Source organism: Microcaecilia unicolor, chromosome 8 (genome assembly GCF_901765095.1).
Source record: "Microcaecilia unicolor chromosome 8, aMicUni1.1, whole genome shotgun sequence".
Lineage (NCBI taxonomy): Eukaryota > Metazoa > Chordata > Amphibia > Gymnophiona > Siphonopidae > Microcaecilia > Microcaecilia unicolor.
Genome location: NC_044038.1, coordinates 104308282 through 104329351, shown reverse-complemented (window position 1 = coordinate 104329351; position 21070 = coordinate 104308282). Strand labels below are relative to the sequence as shown.

At 46.6% G+C, this 21070-nt stretch overlaps 1 protein-coding gene across 1 annotated transcript in view; it reads left to right on the top strand.

Annotated features, from left to right (window-relative positions):
• SCN1B (sodium voltage-gated channel beta subunit 1) overlaps positions 1-21070 on the top strand; it is a 619469-nt gene that overhangs the window by 443219 nt on the left and 155180 nt on the right. Inside the window, exon 5 of the mRNA XM_030212354.1 lies at positions 1847-1948. Coding sequence (XP_030068214.1) covers positions 1847-1913 — 67 coding nt within the window. The 3' untranslated portion in view covers positions 1914-1948. The remainder of the gene's footprint in view (positions 1-1846; positions 1949-21070) is intronic.

Genomic DNA, 21070 nt, shown 5'->3' with positions numbered 1-21070 from the left:
AGAGACAAGGAGAGGAGGAGTAAGGAAGAGATACAGTGGTTGAGAGGCAGCGTGCATACCTAGGAGGGGGAGAAAGGAGGAGAGACAGTGGCTGAGACAGTGTGTATACCAAGGGACTGCTCATGTCCTCTGCTCAGTAGGATGCTGCAGAGGAGAGGGAGGATGGAGCCATTCATTGTGTAATGGAGACAGCTAGTGGCCAGTTTTGAGCTCATAAGTGCAGGGTTCCTCAAGGAATTTGGTGCATGGTCCCTGGCTGAGGTCTGTCACTGCAGTGACTTGGGTAAAGCAGGGCTGCCATGACCATTAAGCAGAACTAGGCAGTCAACTAGGGCAGTTGCTTCTGGGAGTGCCAAAGAGCAGCAGGGGTCAACGTGAAAGAATAGATCCTGACAATAGTACAAATTGCAAGAAACAAGAGGATGTGCCTTGCCAGCAGAGAGGATGGGCAGTTTTCAAATAGCCCATTTCCCCAGAGTGATCATAATTGTTGGAGGGGCCAGAGGATATAAAAGTTAATAGAGGGGAGGGGGCACAGGGCTGAAAATTTGCCTGGGATGTCTGATACCCTTGCACCAGGTCAGGGCTAAAGTAAGTTGGGAGGAGAAATCAAATAGGAAAAAATTCAGAGATAACAGCAAGTGAAGATTCCTGGTGCCAGATCCCAGCCATGGTTCAGATTGAATTGAGGGTCCAAAAACCAGGAAAAAATTGTTGAACCCAGAGAGAGAAGGAGGAGAGACCAGAGAAAATGTAAAGAAAAAGTGGAAAAGAAGAGAGAAGGAAAGCTCCTAGGCATCCAAATCACCAAAAAAATTTCAATTTAATCTCCAGTTTAGTTATTAGAATATGGCTTAAGTAATACATTTATTATTTTGTATTTTCGGTATGATTTGTTTAAAATGTTTTTTTAAAAGGTGAATGGCCCTATTATCTTTACACTCCCCAACCTACATCTGTGCCTAAAGTTCACTATAGGATGAGGGTTGAGAGATGCACAGGATGATGCTGTAATCCAGTTTTTCTACATTATCTCCTGGAGGTACTATAATGAATATGCATGAAATGAATTTTCATCAGACAGATTTCCATATGATGGCTGTATGCAAGTTTATTTTAATCCTGAATAGAGGAGTGTGGTAGCCGTGTTAGTCCACTCTTAAGGTTATCAATAGAAATCAAACAAAATAAAACATGGAAAAGAAAATAAGATGATAACTTTTTTTATTTTAATCCTGAAAACCAGGTTGGTAAACTGTGCCTCCAGGAGAGGGTAGAGAAGAACTATTGTAATCCATCCTCTTATCAGGGTCTTCATTTGTGTGATGCAGGAGTTCTCAACCCAGTCTCCAGGACACACCTAGTCAGTGAGGTTTCAGGATATTAACAATGAATATGTATGACTTATACAGACAATCTCACCAGAGATTAATACACATACCCCCTAGTTCTAGAAAGTTGCGAACCCAAATTTCTGACTAGTGCACAACTATGTATATGCAACTTATAGATAAGGTCAGTTGCATGCCTAACTTAAGTTAATCATTGGATAAATGTCAGGCAGCAACCCTAGCTATGAGGTGTGCCAACACCTCCTTTCTGTCTCTGTAGTATCCGCATCCAGCCTGAGGATGTGCATTGAGAATAAAATCAAGAATGTGATAAGCCTGTTGATAACCCTCTAGGTGACATTAATTGTATTTGTTTAATACTTACCGTACTTGGCGTTCACCATTACGGTATTTTGTAAGCCACATTGAGCCTGCTAATATGTGGGAAAATGCGGATACAAATGTTACAAATAAATAAATAAATTGTAAGCCTGACATGTCTCTTCTTCCTGCAGGTCTGACTACTTAGCAATAACTTCAGAGAGTAAAGAGAACTGCCCAGTGGTCCAGGTGGAAGAATAGCAGAGGAGCCAGCAGTAAGAAGGCTCTGTAGATAGGTAAGCACTGGATGCATCCTCTAGAGAGCTCTTTGGCATCAGCAGCAGTATATTTAAAGGAAGAACTGTCCTTTCCTTAGCCTCAGCAGCAGATGAATCCAGGAACTGGTGGGTTGTGTCCATCTACCAGCAGGTGGAGATAGAGAACACTAAAAGTAGGCATTGGCCTCCTGAACACAGGCCCCTCTATCTTTAGTATATCTCTATCTCCAGTAGGTGTTAGACGGAGCTTTCCAGCTCCTGGATTCTGTGGTTGAGGGGAATCCTGGGTTGCCTAGTTGAGCTGTGGGTGTGTGATGGTGCCCACTTTGAAGGCATACTTGAGTTTCAAGTCCCTGCCTTACCCTTTTCTCCCTCCTTCCCAAGTTGACTGCTCTGTGCTGTTGTCTGTGAATTTGCTCTTTGGCTTGGCTCACAGTAAAAAAACAAAACAAAAAAACGGCATGTTTCCAGACCCGAGCTCTTCTTTGACTGGGCGCTGGAGCGCTGAGACGCTGTTGTTTCAGGCTCCTCGGGGGAGTGGCTGCAGTGGGCCGGTCTGCCTGGGAAGGGTGAGTGTGTCTGGCTCTGTGCCGCTCCTAGTGTGAGTGACGCTATGGCAGCTGAAGCAGCTAAACGCTGCCATCGCTGTGGTAAGAGACCCAGTGCAATGGGAAATTGCAGCGCAGGCTGCCTTGAGGAAGCGGAGTTTATGAGTCTGCTGGCAGCCTCCGAGGTAGTTGTTTCCCGCGCTCAGACGCTTGTGGCGGTCGTCACATTGGAATCACCAGGGGGGGGGGGCAGTTCGGACGGTTCCTGAGATGGAGGACCTCAGAGGACAGGCGAGGAGCAGAAGCGTAGCTAGGTGGGGCGTAGGGGGAGCGGTCGCTCCCCTAAACTGCTGTTTTGAAAAAATGCCGCCTATGCACCTCGTGGCAATAAATATTTTTTTCTGATCCCTCCCTCCCGAGTCCTCTTCTTCCCGTCTTTCCCATCCTGTCCGCGTGGCCACTTTTTACTTCCCTGAAGCCTTCTCCGTCTCCCTCCTGCGCAGCACCGGCGATTCACAGTCAGCCTTCTGCCAGCGTCGGGGCCTCTCTCTCCTCAGGCACATCCCACCTCTGCGGAAAACAGGAAGTTGCAATAGAGTAGGCAGGACGCAACTGAGGAGAGAGAGGCCCCGACGCTGGCAGAAGGCTGACTGTGAATCGAATCGCCAGTGCTGTGCAGGAGGGAGACGGAGAAGGCTTCAGGGATGTAAAAAGTGACCACGCGAACGGGACGGGAGAGACGGGCAGAAGAGAGGGTGACGCCAATTTTGGTAATGTTTCCACTCCCCCTCCCCCCTGCGCCACCATTGTTGACGTTCAAAGCAAGCAAATTTACAATCTGCTGCATACACGTTGTCATTCTTTATTGTTGGCCCATCTGTAAAAATGCTAAAGCTGTTTCAGATTATAGAATATACTGAAATTAAATGGAAGTAGAATTAAACTCTCCTTTCACTGGGGCACATGGAATCACATCTTCATCTGTGTTGTAGAAGTTTACCTTTTAGATACACAAATGGATTATTCTGTTTTTTGTATAAGAGAAAATCCGCCGCAAGGCGAAGAACTCAAGACTCCCCACGGAGAACAACAATAATACAAAAAGCTGGAGGATGACCAAGGATCCCAAAGACTGAGAAGATGTATATTGAAACAGTGGCATAGCTAGGGTAGTTGACACCCAGGGCCGGTCATTTTTTAACACCCCCCCCAAATCCAGTACTAGGCATACCGAGAATACAAAACACTCAGGACCTATAGAGCAATTCTACCATACCATAAGCAGTAATTTGTACGAGTCACACAAGGAAAAGGAAAGCATCTTAAACACTACAGTGAGCACTAGAACATCAATTCACCTATTGTAAAATGAAAACAGACAGATTAGTACAGATCGTCGATCCTGCACAGTCAATGCCAACCGAAAGCCATGTCCTTTTCAAAAACACAGATACACCCTAATCCACTATAGAATAAGTAATCATAAACTTTCTATTTAGACAAAAATTAAACTGAACCCCCAATGCCAGATTCTGCATACAATGCAACACCACAAAAACAGAAAATGTCTCCTAGTACTGTGCAAAATATAAAGACAGCAGATGTAAATTTGAAAAAAGTAACAAATACCAATAACCACTTTACAAATTAACAAATAGAAATAAAACAAATAAAGAAAATAAAATAATACCATTTTATTGGACTAATACATTTAGCTTCCAGAGGCCAAACTCTCCTTCCTCAGGTCAATACAGTATAGTGCTGTTACCATATCCTATCCTGACCTGAGGAAGGGGGTTTTGTTCTCTGAAAGTTAAGTCAAAATGTATTAAAATTAGTCCAATAAAAAGATTACCTTATTTACATGTTCTATTTATAAACATTTATTAACACAGCTACAATACTATATCGTAAAGCAAAAAAATAAAAATATATATTTTATTTACAGTTTGTTGTCTCTGGTTTCTGCTTTCCTCATCTTCTTTTCACTGTCTTCCTTCCATCCAGCATCTGTCTTCGCTCTCTCTCTGCCATCCAGTGTCTGCCCTCTCTAATGTACCTTCCATCAACATCTGCCCTCTCTCTTCCTTCCATCCACATCTGCCCTCTATCTCTGCCCCTTCCATCCACCATTGCCCCAATCTGCCCTCTTTCTCTCTCCCCCTTCCACCCACCACCTGCCCTTTCTCTCTGTCCCTTCAATCCGTCTGCCCTCCCTCTCCAATCCATCCAAGGTCTGCCCTCCCTCACGCTCCCCCCTTCCATCCAGGGTCTGTCCCCTCTCTCTCTCTGCCCCCTCTTTTCAGCCCCCAGTTCCAGTACTAGCCCCCTTATCCCAACTACCCTCCTTTTCAGCCCCCAGTTCCAGCCCCCTTCGTCCACCACATGCCTTAATCCCCCCCCCTTTTCAGCCCTAGACCCATTCTCCCACCTGCCCCAGGCATGGACCCATTTTCCCTCCTGCCCCCTTGTCAGACCCCAGTTCCAGCTTCAGACCCCTTCTCCCCTCCCCAATCCCCTTCTTCCCTCTGAGCACCCCTCTGAGCTCCCCCACCCTCCCTAATCCCCTTCTCCCCTCCCCAATCCCCTTCTCCCCTCTGAGCACCCCTCTGAGCTTCCCCACCCCTCCCCAATCCCCTTCTCCCCTCTGAGCACCCCTCTGAGCTCCCCCACCCCTCCCCAATCCCCTTCTCCCCTCTGAACACCCATCTGAGCTCCCCCACCCTCCCCAATCCCCCTCTGAGCACCCCTCTGAGCTCCCCCACCCCTCCCCAATCCCCTTCTCCCCTCTGAGCTCTCCCTCTCCAATCTGAGCCCCCCCCCCCCCGACGAGAGCCGACAGAGCCCTCTTCTCCTGCCACCACCCTGCCTTTTTTTAAAAAATCCATGCAGCGACGCAGGTAGTGCGTCGCATCTTCCCTGCGTGTGCTGTGAAAGGGAAAATCGCCTTGCTGGCGTTGGGCCTTCCCTCGCTGTGTCCCGCCCTCGAGAAAATAGGAAGTTACCTCAGAAGAGGGCGGGACACAGCGAGGGAAGGTCCGACGCCAGCGAGGCGATTTTCTCTTTCACAGCACACGCAGGGCAGACGCAAGGCGCTGCCTGCATCGCTGCATGGATTTTTTAAAAAAAGACAGGGTGGTGGCAGAAGATGAGAGCTGTCGGCTCTCGACGGAGCACCCCCCACCCGCTGGCACCCGGGGCGGAACGCCCCCACCACCCCGGCCTTGCTACGCCACTGTATTGAAAGAGAAGTTTATTGTGATATAAAGAGTCTTTATATCACAATAAACTTCTCTTTCAATATACATCTTCTCAGTCTTTGGGATCCTTGGTCGTCCTCCCACTTTTTGTATTATTGTTATTCTGTTTTTTGAACATGTTTCATGGGCATGTGATTTTATAAGTCAAAATAAAATTAAATATTTTGTTTCATGCAAATCTCTTTTGTTTAAACATAAATGAGCAATAAGCCCCCAATGCAGTCCATTTGTTTTCTTATATTTTGTTCTTATGATGACTTATACTGTGCCACTACTGAAAACTCTTATCTCGATAATAAAAGGAACACTATCCACCCTTAAAAAGTTGTTTTGTGGCAGTACATGAGGAATTGTGATATTGGGTAAATAAGTATATGTTTGTGTCCCTAGTCATGCATCCTACGTTTACATAATCCTTTCAAGAAATCCAGTTAATTGTTTAACACTAGTGGAACATAGCCACAAAGGCATGGTATGGTTGCATTTTTAATATGCTAATACTAGGGCCCAGCTAAGGAATAAGTTATTTTGAGTTAGTCTTCACTGGACCAAACTTGCTTTCCTTGTGCCATCACTATCCAGCAGGATAGGCAGTGTGGTGGAGGATAAAGGATTTTTTTTTTTTTACATTTATATCACACATTATCCCAAGCAAAGTCGGATTCAGTGTGGCTTGCATATAACACATGCTAGAGTGTCCCTATAACCAGCCCCTCCAAATGACACACTGATTACGATTTATAACAAATTACTACTCTTCCTATGAAACGTTATTCTGTTATTATACTTCTGTGTACATCTAACTTCTGTGTACATCCGTATACTGCACAAATCGACATGTTTGAAAATATGTGAGATTAAATACAAATGCTACCAATAATAAAGAGTGACAACGTGGATGCAGCAACTCATAGGTTTGCTTGCTTTCTTTTGAGAATGCGGCGATGACAGCTGCGCGGGGAAGGGGAAACTGAAATTGGTTTTAACATTTTGACGTCACTTAGTAACATAGTATCATAGTAGATGATGGCAGGAAAAGACCTGCACGGTCCATCCAGTCTGCCCAAAAAGATAAACTCATATGTACTACTTTTTGTGTATACCCTACCTTGATTTGTACCTGTCCTCTTCAGGGCACAGAGCGTATAAGTCTGCCCAGCATTATCCCCGCCTCCCAACCACCAGCCCCGGCACATTTATTTCACTTGGTCTCCTGTCTATTAAAACCTTCTTGGAGCTGCCAGAGGATGGACCGTGGGAGCAGGCCAGGGAGATATGTGGCCCTAAGGAGGATGGGGAGCGCTGAAAGAGACGGGGAAGAAGGTTAACATGGGGAGAGAGAAGGATATAGTAAATGCTGGACAAGGACACAGAGTCAATACTGGACAGGGAGAGGATAAGGACACTGGAACACAAAGAGGCAATGCTAGAAGAAGAAAAGAAATGTGGACACAGTGCACTATTCTTTATTTTCTCAGAATCTGCCTTTATTAATCAGGCAGCGGAAGCAGTGGCCCGTCTCATCTCTCTGGGCAAAGTTACATATGCCCTCCAAATATCTAGCTTTCCCCACCTTGAATCTGCTCATGGCAGTTCGGTACAGACTCAGCCGTAGCTAAGTCTGTAATTAAAGAGGAACCCAGTTTTAATTAGCTAAAGAGATATAGTTTATTAGTATTAATTAGCATTGATACATTACCCAATAATGAGGATACCAGCAATTCAGTCAATCATACAGTGGAACAGAATCACACGACACATCAGCTCTCTGTGGTGCTCTGTCTTTCTCCTCCATCTGCATCTGCATCTGCATCTGTGTCTTACACCTCTCGGGGTGCTTCCTTTATACTGTCTCAACCCAATTAATTCCAAATGGATCCAGCTTTGTCAGCAGAACTTGCTATCCCTTATCAGTTGATAAGGAACCGATAAGGGTGACTTCATTGGGTCCCAGGTTCTAACTATACACAAAAGGGGTGCAAAGCACAGCTGGCGAGATGACTTCATCGGGCACTCTGCCCTTCTCAGCTATTCTCAGCTCCCCCCTCCCTCTGAGTACTCTCTAACTACGTACATCTACCCCTTTATCTACTTTCATTAACCCAAAACATCTTTCTCATGACTCTTCACCGATGCCAGTCCCAGGCATGTTTATAAGAGCAAAGGACCCCCTCCCGTGCCAGCTCCCTGAGAACTCAGTTCAGCTTATGCTGCAGAAAAATGTATTTTGTATCAGAGAAGACTTTGGATTTTTAAGAGAAGCCTAGCTCTTATTATAAGCCATTTGCTTGTAGAGGCCTAGCTCTTTAGCCTGAGCCATTGACCTGTATTTTACTGAGAGCAAGGGCGGCCATATATATTCATTTCCCCTCTTGCCGGACCTCTAAAAAGGGCAGGCACACCTGACTATGGGTGTGGCCATCTTTTCCAGAGGGCTCATAGAATCCTGTGTGGGGGGGAAGATATATATCTGAAGTGGGAGGGATGCTCCGTCAAGACATGGGACTGAGGCCGTAGTGAAAGTCAAGCTTTCAGTACATAGATATATACTATGTAAAACTTCTATGCTGTTTCCCTCTTAAGGTAAAACCACCCAAAAAGAAAACCTAACTATGTATCCAACAGCTACTCTTTTGGAACAGGTAAAACCTGGGAATATGAGAAGTCACATAAGCCTAGGTATCATACAAAGGAATCAATGAGGTTGAGTGTATGGCTGCAACAAGCTAAGATTATTACTACAACAGTAATCAGTCAGTAGTCATGTTCTGACTATTTAAGTATTGCCCAAATTGGAAATAACAAGGCAGCTATATTTCATTTAACATTACTAGAAGTGTAAATATCTGTTATACAAAAGAAATCTATTGACATTAATGACTATTGCAAATTTATGAGTCTTATAATGATGAATATTGCAAATGACTTAACCTTAATAGGCCAAAAATATATATGAAGGCCATGTTAACCACTAATGGTTTGAAAAGTACATAGAAGCATATGATCCTTCTTCTGTTCCAGCAACAAGCTCAATATCAGTGGTAAAGCGTTCATACAGGACATAATGACCTGCAGGTTCTCTCTTGCTTATAGCAGCGGTAACTACACGTAGTACTAATTCTCTAAGGCATGGGATAATACAACATCCTACAACTATGAAAATAGCAATGCAAACAGCAATAGCAATTGCAACTGAAACAAAAATATTCTTCCATTTTCCAAAAGTTTTATCCAGCCAACCTGTCCAAGAGGTGTCAATACCAGAGTTGTGAGCCAGTTCCTCTGAAAGTAAGGTGAGGCCTTTCAGAGCTCTGGAGATTGATCCTTCTGGAGCAGTGTTGTTGGGGATAAAAGTACAATATTGAGTACCTAGTTTAACACACACACCACCATCCGATGCTGTCATCATGTCAAGAATCATTCGGTTTTCCATTGCCATTCTACTGGTGGCATCTAATTGTGCTGCTATTCCTTGAATAGCATCTCTGGAGTAATTAACAAATCTTTGTTGATTGTAATAGATGTAATTAATCCAATCTACGTTTTTGTTAATTGTAGCCCAAGGAAAGAAAAATGACTCAAATCCTGAGGCAATTTGATTACGGGCCTTGAATTCATCAGGTACCCCTCTAGGGACTCCTATTGAATCTATATAGACATGATCATCAAATGAGCCTGGTACAGAGGCCTGTCTCTTAGATCGGTGGGAGGAAGGTGAATGGGGTGAACCTAGGGAGGCGATCGTTAGTGGAATTACCAATTTAGCAAGGGCACAAGTTCCTTTCAAACTTTTGTGTAAGGTATGATACAGAGCATTGGTTCCACAATACCACCATACATCAGCACGGGCTTGAGAAAAGATGGTAAAATTTATCTGTGCAATACTGTGATGAATAGATCTGCAGGAAGTCAAATTACCTACAAATCTGGAATTTTGAGTTGGGTACCTGGCCAGACAAGTCTGGAACTTGGTAGTGGGACTGGGCCTTATGAATACAGGAGGAACTCTGTGTCGTAGGGGCAATGCAGGATAGCTCTCTCCTAGAGCTTGACAAGACTAATTAATAGGCTCTAACACCTGGAATAAGTGTAACATGCACAGGAAACTCTCTGGATGGTTGGAGAGGTCAAATGGGAAGGGAACTGCTAAGGGATCTGCACGGGCATGGGCATAGAAGTAGCAATTGGAGACATTCAAACTGGTTGTGGTGAAGTGGGCCCATTGTAGCCAAAGGTTTCGTTCACCAAATCCAGTCTCAAGAACAACCCAATCTTTAGCAGTTTCAATTCTGCGAACCTGATATGGAATCCTTATTACAGGGGCTAAGGTTGGCATTAATGGATTCTTCTCTACCCGGGGGGTGAGATGGACAATTTGATAGTCGGTGGTATTTGTGTCTCCATTGGGAATATGAATTCCGAATAAAGAAGTGGCAGGAGGGAGAATACAAATTGTGGCAATAGGATCTCTACCAGCAGCATCTATTCTGAGGGAATAGGTCTGATAGGTACTGGGTGTTACACCTGTAAAGGTGATGGCAACAGGGTTACAATGGCCTATTTGGCAGTGCTGAACATCTGCTTTTAACTTGAGAATGGCAATACTCTTTCTTAGGGGGTTGTCATTACCCTGGTATTGACTTTGGCCTGATTTCCACCATACCTTAGACCAAGTGCTACAACTGGAACCTGGACACATGTACATATCATATGCAGAGTAATACCGTTGCCAACTTAAATCTCCACAGTTAACATAGGCACAAACATCAAGAGTGACTACCAGTGTGTCATTCGGGAGGGATAAGATGATAGGATGGCCAGGTCCTGACATCACCCGAGGTATGGGAATGGCAAACAGGGAACAGATTAGGAAAAAAAATAGGAGTCATGATAGATCAAGTCAATTATTAAGGTACCTGGGATAAATCCTGGTTGCTCCAAGTTGGTCTCCAACAGGGCAAAGGGAATAGATTTTGAGATCTTGGTCCCCTTTTGTCCTAATGTAGAACCAAGGGTGCCAACCACTGCTGACAATGTTGTACGAGATAAGCCAAAAATTAAACAGTTCTCTTGTCTCAGGTATGGTTAATGGTGCTTGTGGTCGTTCAATTCTCACAACACCACATCCTTCAAATATGTCAAAAACGTGTACTACTTCTCTATTAGGGCCTACAGTCCAGGTGTCAAATAATGTAGAACACAGTATCTGATACCTGGTCAAGGGATCCCAGGTAGGGTCATCTTCTGGGGCAGGATCCCAGGGAAAGGCCCAAGGGAGGGGTTGCGTAGCAGGGGCCTGGGTCATGCAGTGGGAACTACCTCCCTAAAGCAGGAGGAGAAAAGAGCCCAAAAATGAACAGTGGAAAGGAGAGGGAATTCAGTAGCAATCCCCTAGGCCTTACTTTCTGTACTGGAGGAACTCATGGAGTTTCTCAAATACATAAATTATGAGACCAAGCAGCAAAATTATAAGAACAATAAGAACAGTAATTTCAAGGGCAAGTTTAGGTGTGCAAAATTGAAAGTCCTGTGTTGCTTGGAGGTTCAGGAAAACCGGGTGGGCTTGCATCACACTGTTCCGGTGGGAGAATGGCAGGTGCAGACTCAGCAATGAGTTCAACAGGGGACAGATCAACAAGGGTGGAGTCCGGGGGATGGACAATATTCCGTACAGGTACAGGTGGTATGTCCTGGCAGGTATTGTCTGTGAGGGTTAGAAGCTCGGTCATAGGACAGGATTTTCAGTCCAGTGGCTCTAAATGTTGGTGGCAAAGACGGTGTAACTCATGAAGTTCATGGTAAAGATGATGAAGACGGTCAAAATCAGGAGCATCAGGAGAAAGCAAATCCTCAACCAAATCAAGGATATACAAACTCCTGGCATGCAAAGAAGGAATGCGCTCTTCAGATACAGGAACCAGGTGTACCAGTAGTGGTGGAGGTGGTGGTTGCAAGAGTGGTAGTGGCGGAAGGGGCAAGAGTGGCACCTGTAGAAATAGTGGAGGTGGCTGGGGGACTTGTGGTGGGCGCTCTGGGAGTGGAGGAGTGGCCTAGTGGTTAGGGTGGTGGACTTTGGTCCTGTGGAACTCAGGAACTGAGTTTGATTCCCAGCACAGGCAGCTCCTTGTGACTCTGGGCAAGTCACTTAACCCTCCATTGCCCCATGTAAGCCGCATTGAGCCTGCCATGAGTGGGAAAGCGCGGGGTGCAAATGTAACAAAAAAAAAAAAAATCAAGTGGCTGCAAAAGGTCAGAATCAGGAGCCTTGTAGACCCGGATATCTTGCAGGTGAACCCAGGAAGCATGGTCTTGTAACTTGACTGCAGTGGCTGGCAGAGCCTCGACTCGGAAGGGGCCTATGTAGATAGGATCCTTCCAGGACTTGTGGGTGTAATACTTCCGGTGAACCCAAGCTCCGACTTTAAGAGGTGTCAAGGAACCAGGGGCAGGGCTATCATTACCCTCCCCTCTTCTGTCTGAGATTGCCTGTGGAAGCGAAGACAGAGAAGTAATGATGCTTTGCAATACATCCCAGTAAACAGAATAGGAGTCTGGTAAGGTGTGGTCAGGATTGCCTTTAAGAAGGCGCATATTGCGACCTGTGCAAAGCTGAAAAGGAGACAACTTAAAAGAGGCAGAGGGAGAGGCTCGCAGGGCTAGCAAAGCCAAAGGTAAAGCATCGAGCCATGTTTTAATTCCATTTGCCATGAGTTGTCTCAATTTCGTTTTCAAAAGGCCATTGTAGCGCTCAACCAGGCCATTGCTGGTAGGCCTGTAAACAGAAATAGTGCAGTGGGTAATACCCAAGGCAGGAAGAAAAGACTTGAGGAACTCATTAACAAAATGAGAACCATTGTCGGTGGTGATGCGACAGGGAATCCCAAATCTGGGAATTATTTCCTGACATAGAGAAAGTGCCATAACCTGCGCAGTTTCTCTGGTGCAGGGAAATGCTTCTATCCAACGTGAGTAAGCATCCACGCAGACAAGCAGGTACCTTTTACCTCTGACAGGTGTCTGCATATCAGTAAAATCAACATACCAGTGGAGGCCTGGACCTTGCACAACAGGCAAATGACCAGGAGGAATAGCGGGTCCCCGCTTAGGTGTATACAGAAAACATTTGTAACAATGCTGTACTACTGTCTTACACAATGCTAACAACTGTGGAGTCCATAATTTAGCAGAGAGTTGGTTAAACAGTGTAGAAGCATTCAAGTGAAGCGGGTAATGAAGTGCATGTAAGAGTAGCGAAACAACGTACTGTGATGCACAGAACAGACCATTAGGGTGTATCCATACCCCATCAGGATTAAGAGAGCAGCCTGCATGTTTCCATTGTTTCAGTTCTGCTTGTGTAACTGAAGACTGCAAAGTATAGGGAAAATCAGGAGGAGGGGGGGGGGGGGTGGGCTGCCAGGAGGAGGGGGTGTGTGGAGAGGGGGCTGTATGGGAAGGTGGGAGGGAGGGGTAGGAGGTAGAGAGGAGGGAGGGGCAGGGCGGGGGAGGAAGGAGGGGCAGTGGTGGATAGGGGAGGGGTGGTGAAGGGAGAGGAAGGGAGGGCTACGGGGGATAGGGGAGGGGTAGAGGAGGGAGAGGAAGGGAGGCAGCGGGGGATAGGGGAGGGGTAGAGGAGGGAGAGAAAGGGAGGGCAGCGGGGGATAGGGGAGGGGTAGAGGTGGGAGAGGAAGGGAGGGCAGCGGGGGATGGGGGAGGGGTAGAGGAGGGAGAGGAAGGGAGGGCAGCAGGGGATAGGGGAGGGGTAGAGGAGGGAGGAAGGGAGGGCCACAGGGGATAGGGGAGGGGTAGAGGAGGGAGAGGAAGGGAGGGGTGTGGGCGGAGGTGTGTCAAGGGAAATGGGGAAGGCATCCGTGACATGCAGCGGCAGAGTGAGGTCAGGGGCTGGTGAAACCGGATATGACGTCACCTGGCATGCCAGGTCATCAGCGAGATTGTTCCATTGATTGCAAAAGAGAAGGTGGTCTCTTGGTGAGCCTTAATCCATGTAATGGCTATGCGCAGGCCTTTCTCATTGCGGGCCTGTAGGGCCTCAAATAATGAGGTCCAAAGTGGTAATTGGCTTAAAGGCTGACCATACTCCTCTTGTTCCCTTTACGTGCATGAGAGTGTAGAGAGGAAAAGACATAATCAGAATCTGTTACAGTAGAAAGATCTGTGTTCAAAGCTTTAAATTGTAAAACATACAAAACTGCTGCAAGTTCAGCTGTCTGAGCAGTATAATTTTCAGGGAGTAAAAACTGGACAGAGTCAAGTATTTCTTCATCAGATGTGTAATGTACAGCTGCAAAACCTGCCCTGTCGTGCTGAAAGGACCCATCTGTGAACCATTCTGTAATAGCTCATAATGAGTTGTAAGACAGTCAGGCAAAGGGGGCAAGTGTGAAGTGCACTGGTGTGGAAAAAGGGCACTGTGGTCTGCAAGCGTATGGGTAAAGAGAGGATCAAGACGGTGAATGTCTTTCACTGTCAGTGGAAGGATGGAATGCACTACACTGAATAAAAGTACCTGATATTTCTGGAGGCGAGAAGCAGTCATGTGACTAATCTGTTTGTCTAAAAGGTACTTAACATCATGAGAGGTGTGCAAAACGATAGGAAGATGGGGGACATAGCTGTAGAGCTTCAGGATTGCAGTCACTGCTGCAACTAATCCTTTTTCACAGAGAGCAAAAGCACATAGGAAAAAGAGCCTGAGAGGTACCCACAAGCTATGTTTTCGTCCGCCTGAGTTATCAATGCGCACCAGGTGTCTTCAGAGTGAACAACCCATAAATGGACATTTTGTGAGACGTCAATTGTTGCTAATGGAGAACTGAGCATGACATCTTTGACTAATGACATAAGATCTTCAGTTTCTGCTGTAGTGAGGCTCTTGTTTAAGTTTTTGTTTGCCTGCTAACAAATTGTAAAAAAGCTGGCTACGGGCTGAATAATTCGGGATCCATAATCTACAGAAATTTAACATTCCCAGTATAGCTCTGAGAGCAGAAACCGTTTCAGGCATGCGCAAAGCAGATACGTGTTGCAGTGTCTTAGGGGCTAGGCCGTGTACCTGAGAGCCTATCTGATGACCAAGAAAAGTAACTCGAGACTGTGCAACCTGTAACTTCTTTCTGTTTAATTTGTAACCCTTCGTAGCTAAGAATGCCAGAAAGTCACAAGTAACCTGCAAACAGGTATCAAAGGTAGGGCAGGTAATTTTTTTTTTTTGTTACATTTGTACCCTGCACTTTCCCACTCATGGCAGGCTCAATGCAGCTTACATGGGGCAATGGAGTTAACCCAGAGTCACAAGGAGCTGCCTGTGCCTGAAATGGGAATCGAACTCAGTTCCTCAGGACCAAAGTCCACCACCCTAACCACTTGGCCACTCCTCCACTTCAGCATGTCATCGACATATTGAATGATGGAAGTGTGGGGTGGCAGGACATATCTGTGATCTTTAAATTCACGAATATGTGCAGCCAGTGTCTGAGAGAATATAGTGGGACTGTCAATAAAACCCTGTGGAAGGCGTGTCCATTGGTAGGTGGTGTTATCAAATTGAAAAGCAGTGAGAGGGATATTGCAGATCAGCAACGTGATCATGGGATCTTCATAACCTGCCTCGGTGCGGACCACGCCTAGTCACTGAGGACGGCGGCTATCAGGGTTCCACCTAGGGAAAAATTGCCGTTCAGGTGAGTTATTGCGCAGGGCGTGTCTATCAAAGGATCGTGAATCCTGGCGACACTCAGCTGCGAAATGGCCTAAGCCATGACAGCGCCAGCATTCAATATGTGCTCAGCGATTGGGGCTAGGCTGGTTAGTGTCCACCAGGGGTCGCATGTCACGATGTGGTGGACCTCTGTGCTGTGGTCTACCCCGAGACATGGGGTAGCCATTTCTGGTATCATTTGGGTAGGACCTGGGGTTGTGACCTCTGGCATTATTGTAATAAGTACCAGAGTACATGGTAAAGTGGGGTGAGGGTGAAGGGTCATGCTTTGCACAAAAAGGAGAGTCTTTACAATCAGGAGGGCAGTGGGTAAAAGGGGTTTGAATCTCTGGACTGGAACTGGAACTGGAACTGCTGGATGGGGTACCGTAACGGAAGGGAGACAAATCGGGTGAGCAGTCACTAGAAGTTGAGGGGAGACAGGGTGAGGACATGGAGGAACTGGAACGAGATCTGGAGGAGGAAGCAGAGGAGGATGAAGGAGTGGTCGGTTGAGACCGTTCATCCTTCAGTTTGGCTATCTTAAGGGTCAAAAGATGGGTACGCATGGCTTGTTCCTTACGTAGCTCATTCTGTGAATTTTTAAGTAGGACACTGCAATGGTGCAATATATGGTCCTTCATCTCAGGCCATGGCTTATGGGATAGGCCAACGGTACTATCAAGACCCTCTCTAACTTTAGAGGAAGGGTCTCCTTGAGGAGATGATAAAAGACAAGTAGAGCATTTGTAGCGTCAAACCTCTGTTCAGTCTCCTCTCAGTATAGCTGTTGCATCCGCAACAGGAAGGTTTCAATTGGTTCTGTGTCTGGAACCCAGCGTTGGGAGGTAAGGACGGAGAAGTCCTTATGGGCGGGGAAGGCAGTGCGTATGGCAGCCATTAATTTGTCTTCAATTAATGAGAAAGGATTACCATCAAAGGTAGTGGAGGCCATGATTTCAGCATAGCCTGCCTGTGTAAACAGGTCACCCACATTGGCGTGGGGGGTGCGACCTAAGAGCGCTTTGATATCGCCAACAGCGAATGAGGTTCCAAGTGTGATTTCTCAGAATTGGCGAATCCATCGCCCACCTCCATTGGTAATGTCTGGGAGTTGCTGAACCAAGGTATTCAGGTCAGCAGCGGAGTAAGGAGTATACTCCGTGTGAGGTTTCCCGCCAGACATTTTGTTAAGGAGCGGCAAGACTTTGGCAGGGGGTGTACGGGTGGAAGGGGTGAGTACAGCAAGGCTGTAGTCAGTACCATCGGGTAACTTGTATCCTAAAGGTTGTTTGGATTGGGTATTATCTGCAATATTAGGAAGATAGCTGTCCGCATAAACTGGGTGGTAATGTCGGGCAATCACAGCATCTATGCGGTCATTAATGGTATGGTCCTGCAGAAGCAGAGTGGAGGATGCAGAGTCACTGTCCAAGGTGGACGATGCTACGGGCGAGGTACTGGAAGGCAGCAACTCAGTCGGGAGCTGTTGGGTAGTAGAACTCACTAGTGGAGCCTCGTGTGACGAAAGTGGGGGCATGGTATCAGCTGGTGAATGCTGTACCGATAGAGAGTGGCCCACCAAAGGGGGCATTAGGCCAGATGCTAGAGGCTGTGCAGACATGGGCACAACCTGTGGATCAGAGTAGGCCACGGGGGAGTGATCAATTAGCCTACACTTCAGAGGAGGCAGATTATCTGCAACTGAAGCTGTCACCGGACTTCATGGGACCGACTGGGGACGCAGGGGATGGTCCACAGGAATCTTGGGGCGTGCACCCAAGAGTGGCCATTCAGCAGCACTGGTGTGAGCGGCGGCCATGGGGGGTGAAGTTGATGGCAAGGCAGTGTACTCAGTGAGGGTGGTGCCATCATGGGCATGCAAGGAGTATGCCAGTGAAAGGGGTGGAGGGACAGGGGATTGGGAAGATGAGAGAGTCACACCACTGACCGTAGCAGCAGTAAGGTGTGGTGACTGGGCAGAAGCCACAGCTTGTCCAGCCAAGACAGCTTGAGAGAGGCCAGTGGGGACATGGGGTGGGGCAGGAATAATAGAATCGGGAAATCTCCAACAGCCAGATCTATGCGATCAAACAGGGCCATAGGATTGTGTGGAATTGCACCGGCAGGGGGTGCTTGCCGTGGAAGGATGGGAAGTCCCTGGTAAGGGGACAAGTTAGAGGCTGCAGCATCGAGCAGCATTGCAGGGAGAGGAGGAGAACGGGAGGCAGGATTAGGGACAGCAGGTATAACCATGCTGGTGATACCAGACCTACGTCGGGGTATTGGTACAGGTTCGAGGAGACTAGGGGGGGGGAACAGGCATAACAGCACCTGTGATAGCAGGTTGAGGGAGAGTGGGGATAGTAGCACCAGGGGTCACAGTGGTGGCACCTGGAAATGTGGGTGGAGAGATGGCTGGCATGGCAGTACTTGGAAGTATAACTTGGGGGGGGGGAGCGGGGTAGCAACACCCAAAACTGGAGAGGGGATGTCAGGGACAGCAGCACCTGGAACAATAGGTGCAGGAATGGCAGAGGCAGCAACGCCTGGAGCCATAAGTTGGGGGATGGCAGGGGTGACAGTACCAGGGACAACAGGAACCACAGGTCCTGGATTAGCAAGGGTGACTACACCTGGAACAGTCGGGGTGACAACACCTGAAACAACAGGGGGAAGAATGGCAGAGGTGGGACCACCTGAAACAACAGGTGGAGGAATGGCAGGGATGCCAGGAGTTGGAACAGCGGATGTAGGAATGGCAGAGATGGCAACACCTGGAATAACAGGTGGAGGGCTAGCAGGGGCAACCACACCTGGCACAACAGGTGGAGGTATGGTAGGGTTGACGGTGGCTGGAACAACAGGTCCTAGACCGGGAAGGACAGGAGCCGGGACAGGTGACAGATCCACCGTACCGGAGATCTAGACCATGGTGGGCTGGTTTAATGTGACGGGCTGGGAAGGAAGGATTGGAGCAGGTGTGGGATTCAGGATATGGGGGGGGGGGGGTATGGGCGTATAGCCAATGGCTACGCCACAGGTTAAATGTTTCTCAGTAAAGCCTGGCTCATATGGGGGCGGAGTCCCCTCATATGAAGGGAGAGCTGTGGGTGCAGTGGCATCCACAGGTGGATGTGCTGGGGTTTGGGCAGTGAGCAGAGGGCTGGTCTTGCCTTCTTGTTCCCCAATAAGGATAAATTTATTTATGGCATTGAGATATTTATCTCTGGACTTCCCTGTTTTACGGGAGTCATTATAGGCAATTAAGGCACGCAATTTAGTGGGATCAAAGGAACCAGTGGCAGGCCAATCAAGGGTCTTATCATTGGCATTCCACACTTTAAACCATTTCTCACAAATGCGGATAAGAGTTTTCTTTTCGTTGGGAAAGAACTTCAGGACTGTGTCTAAGGGCGAGGACATGGCAGAAAGGTGTGAGGCCCAAAGGGTACCACAAATTATGTGATGCAACTATGTGCAGGGCTATATGATAGTTTGGCAACAGTACAAATAATACAACAGAACTGGCACTATGTCTAAATGTGTTTCAGCAATCAATCACAATACAAATGGAAGTAAATGGTATACTGGTATACCTGTCTTCAGAGGTGTCAGTTCTCCAAGGAGACTTCACAAAAGAGGGCTATTCAGATACCCCACATTCACCCAAGGAGGCCTGTGAATACGTTCAAGTAAGAAGAAAGGGTTGCCTAGGGCAATTCCATAAAGGTACAATTTTAGCTGAACCGGACAAAAATAAAAAAGAAAATTGCAATGTGCACTCAAACAAAAAATTCTCAATATGTGTTTGTAATAGTCAAGGTACTTAGCAAAACCCCGCGGTCTAAACCCGGCCCATCAATTAGTGCGTCCACTTATTGAGAGTACACTCAGGATACATCACAAGACACTTAAGACAGGGTGGCTAAAGGTTACCTGCATTACAAAAAAAAAACCGCGGTTCTCCTTGAACCGGAAGAAAAAAACCCTCAACCTTGGTCAGGAGATCGGACAAAAAAAACCCCTCAGTTACTCTGGACTGGACCCTCAGCCTCTCTGGACTGGACCCTCAGCCTCTCTGGACTGGACAAACTCTCGGTCACTCTAGACCGGAAAAAAGAACCTCGGTTCCACACCTAGAACCAGAATAACCCTCAGTCAATTTAGACTGGAATACAAAAATATCCCTCAGTATTAAACTGGAACTCTTGGTCACCTTGACCAATATAAAACCCCTCGGCCAACTGTAGACCGGTTAACAAAAATAACCTATTTAAAAAAAAACGTAATGGTCAGCTAAAATTATAGTACCTGAATGAGGGCAACCCAAAAAAAACTACCTATGGGTATTCACCAAGGGACATAGGGTCCAAACAGCTCTCTGTAATAAAGAGAGACCTCAAGAGAAACCCACAGCTCTGTAAAAAGACAGTAAAAAGTGTGTTTGAAATCAGCGTGTCTATCCTGCTTCAGACAGCACAAGCTGGGCTGAATCGGTAAACGATGTATGGTTGGCCACTTGCCCAGAAACAAGACAAAGGAAATGTACTATGCAATGGCCAGTCTCAAAAACATGTCCTGCACAAGGCCTAAAACCCTCAAAAGTACCTTGGTAGAGGTTAGAAGGTGCTTCTTACTCCCTTTATTAGTACTGGGGAAAGCGCAGCAACCCACACAGACTATAAGTCCGGAACCTCTACAAAGGGTGGGGTCAGTGTCCAGTAATTGGATACTGGCTACTGCGTGACCCAGCTTAAAGTGGTAATTAGAGACCGCAGCCAGGGGAAGGCTGTTTGTGTATCAGAAAGTGCTGCTGAAGGAGGCAGACTGAAAATCTAGAGATAGGGAATCATAAATCTCATCAGCGTTAAGGGAAGGACCCTTGCATAAGTCCACCATCGAGAATATGGTGAAAAAAAAGTTGTACCAGTTCTGAGAGATGAAACTGGAGTTTAAAGGCGTGAAAAAGATAAGAGAGGGAGTTAGTTAGATCGATTTAGGAGCAATACAGTTGACAGAGGATAGACAGCGAGCGTTTAAAAAGAATACCTGTGTAAATGACTGTTTAACTTGTACCACTTCAGCATGGGACATAAAGAGAAAAAACTAAAGGAAAAAATTGCTGTTTGAAAGTGCTGTGTGCTCTGTACAGAGCTGGATAGATAAGACAGCTACATCGGGCAAATCTCCCAGCTGTACGTGACCTTGAGACACTGAGTTAAAGTGCTCATTAGGAAGAACTGTAAACAGTAAAGGAAAAAAATGCTTGATTTGAAAATACAGTTCGGTGGTAAGAAAAATATTTTAAAGTAAGTTACAGTTCTGTGCTCCAAATCAGAGTGAATCAAATTAAAAGTATAAGGAAAAATATTATAGAAAAATTTATAGTCTGGCGCCCAATGTTAAGAAAAGGTACTTAACTGTTAATTAAAAGTTAGGGAAGCACATCCGAAGCTCAGAGGGGAAACACATCCGTCTGCTACCAATATGTTTATTTTCTCAGAATCTGCCTTTATTAATCAGGCAGCGGAAGCAGTGGCCCGTCTCATCTCTCTGGGCAAAGTTACATATGCCCTCCAAATATCTAGCTTTCCCCACCTTGAATCTGCTC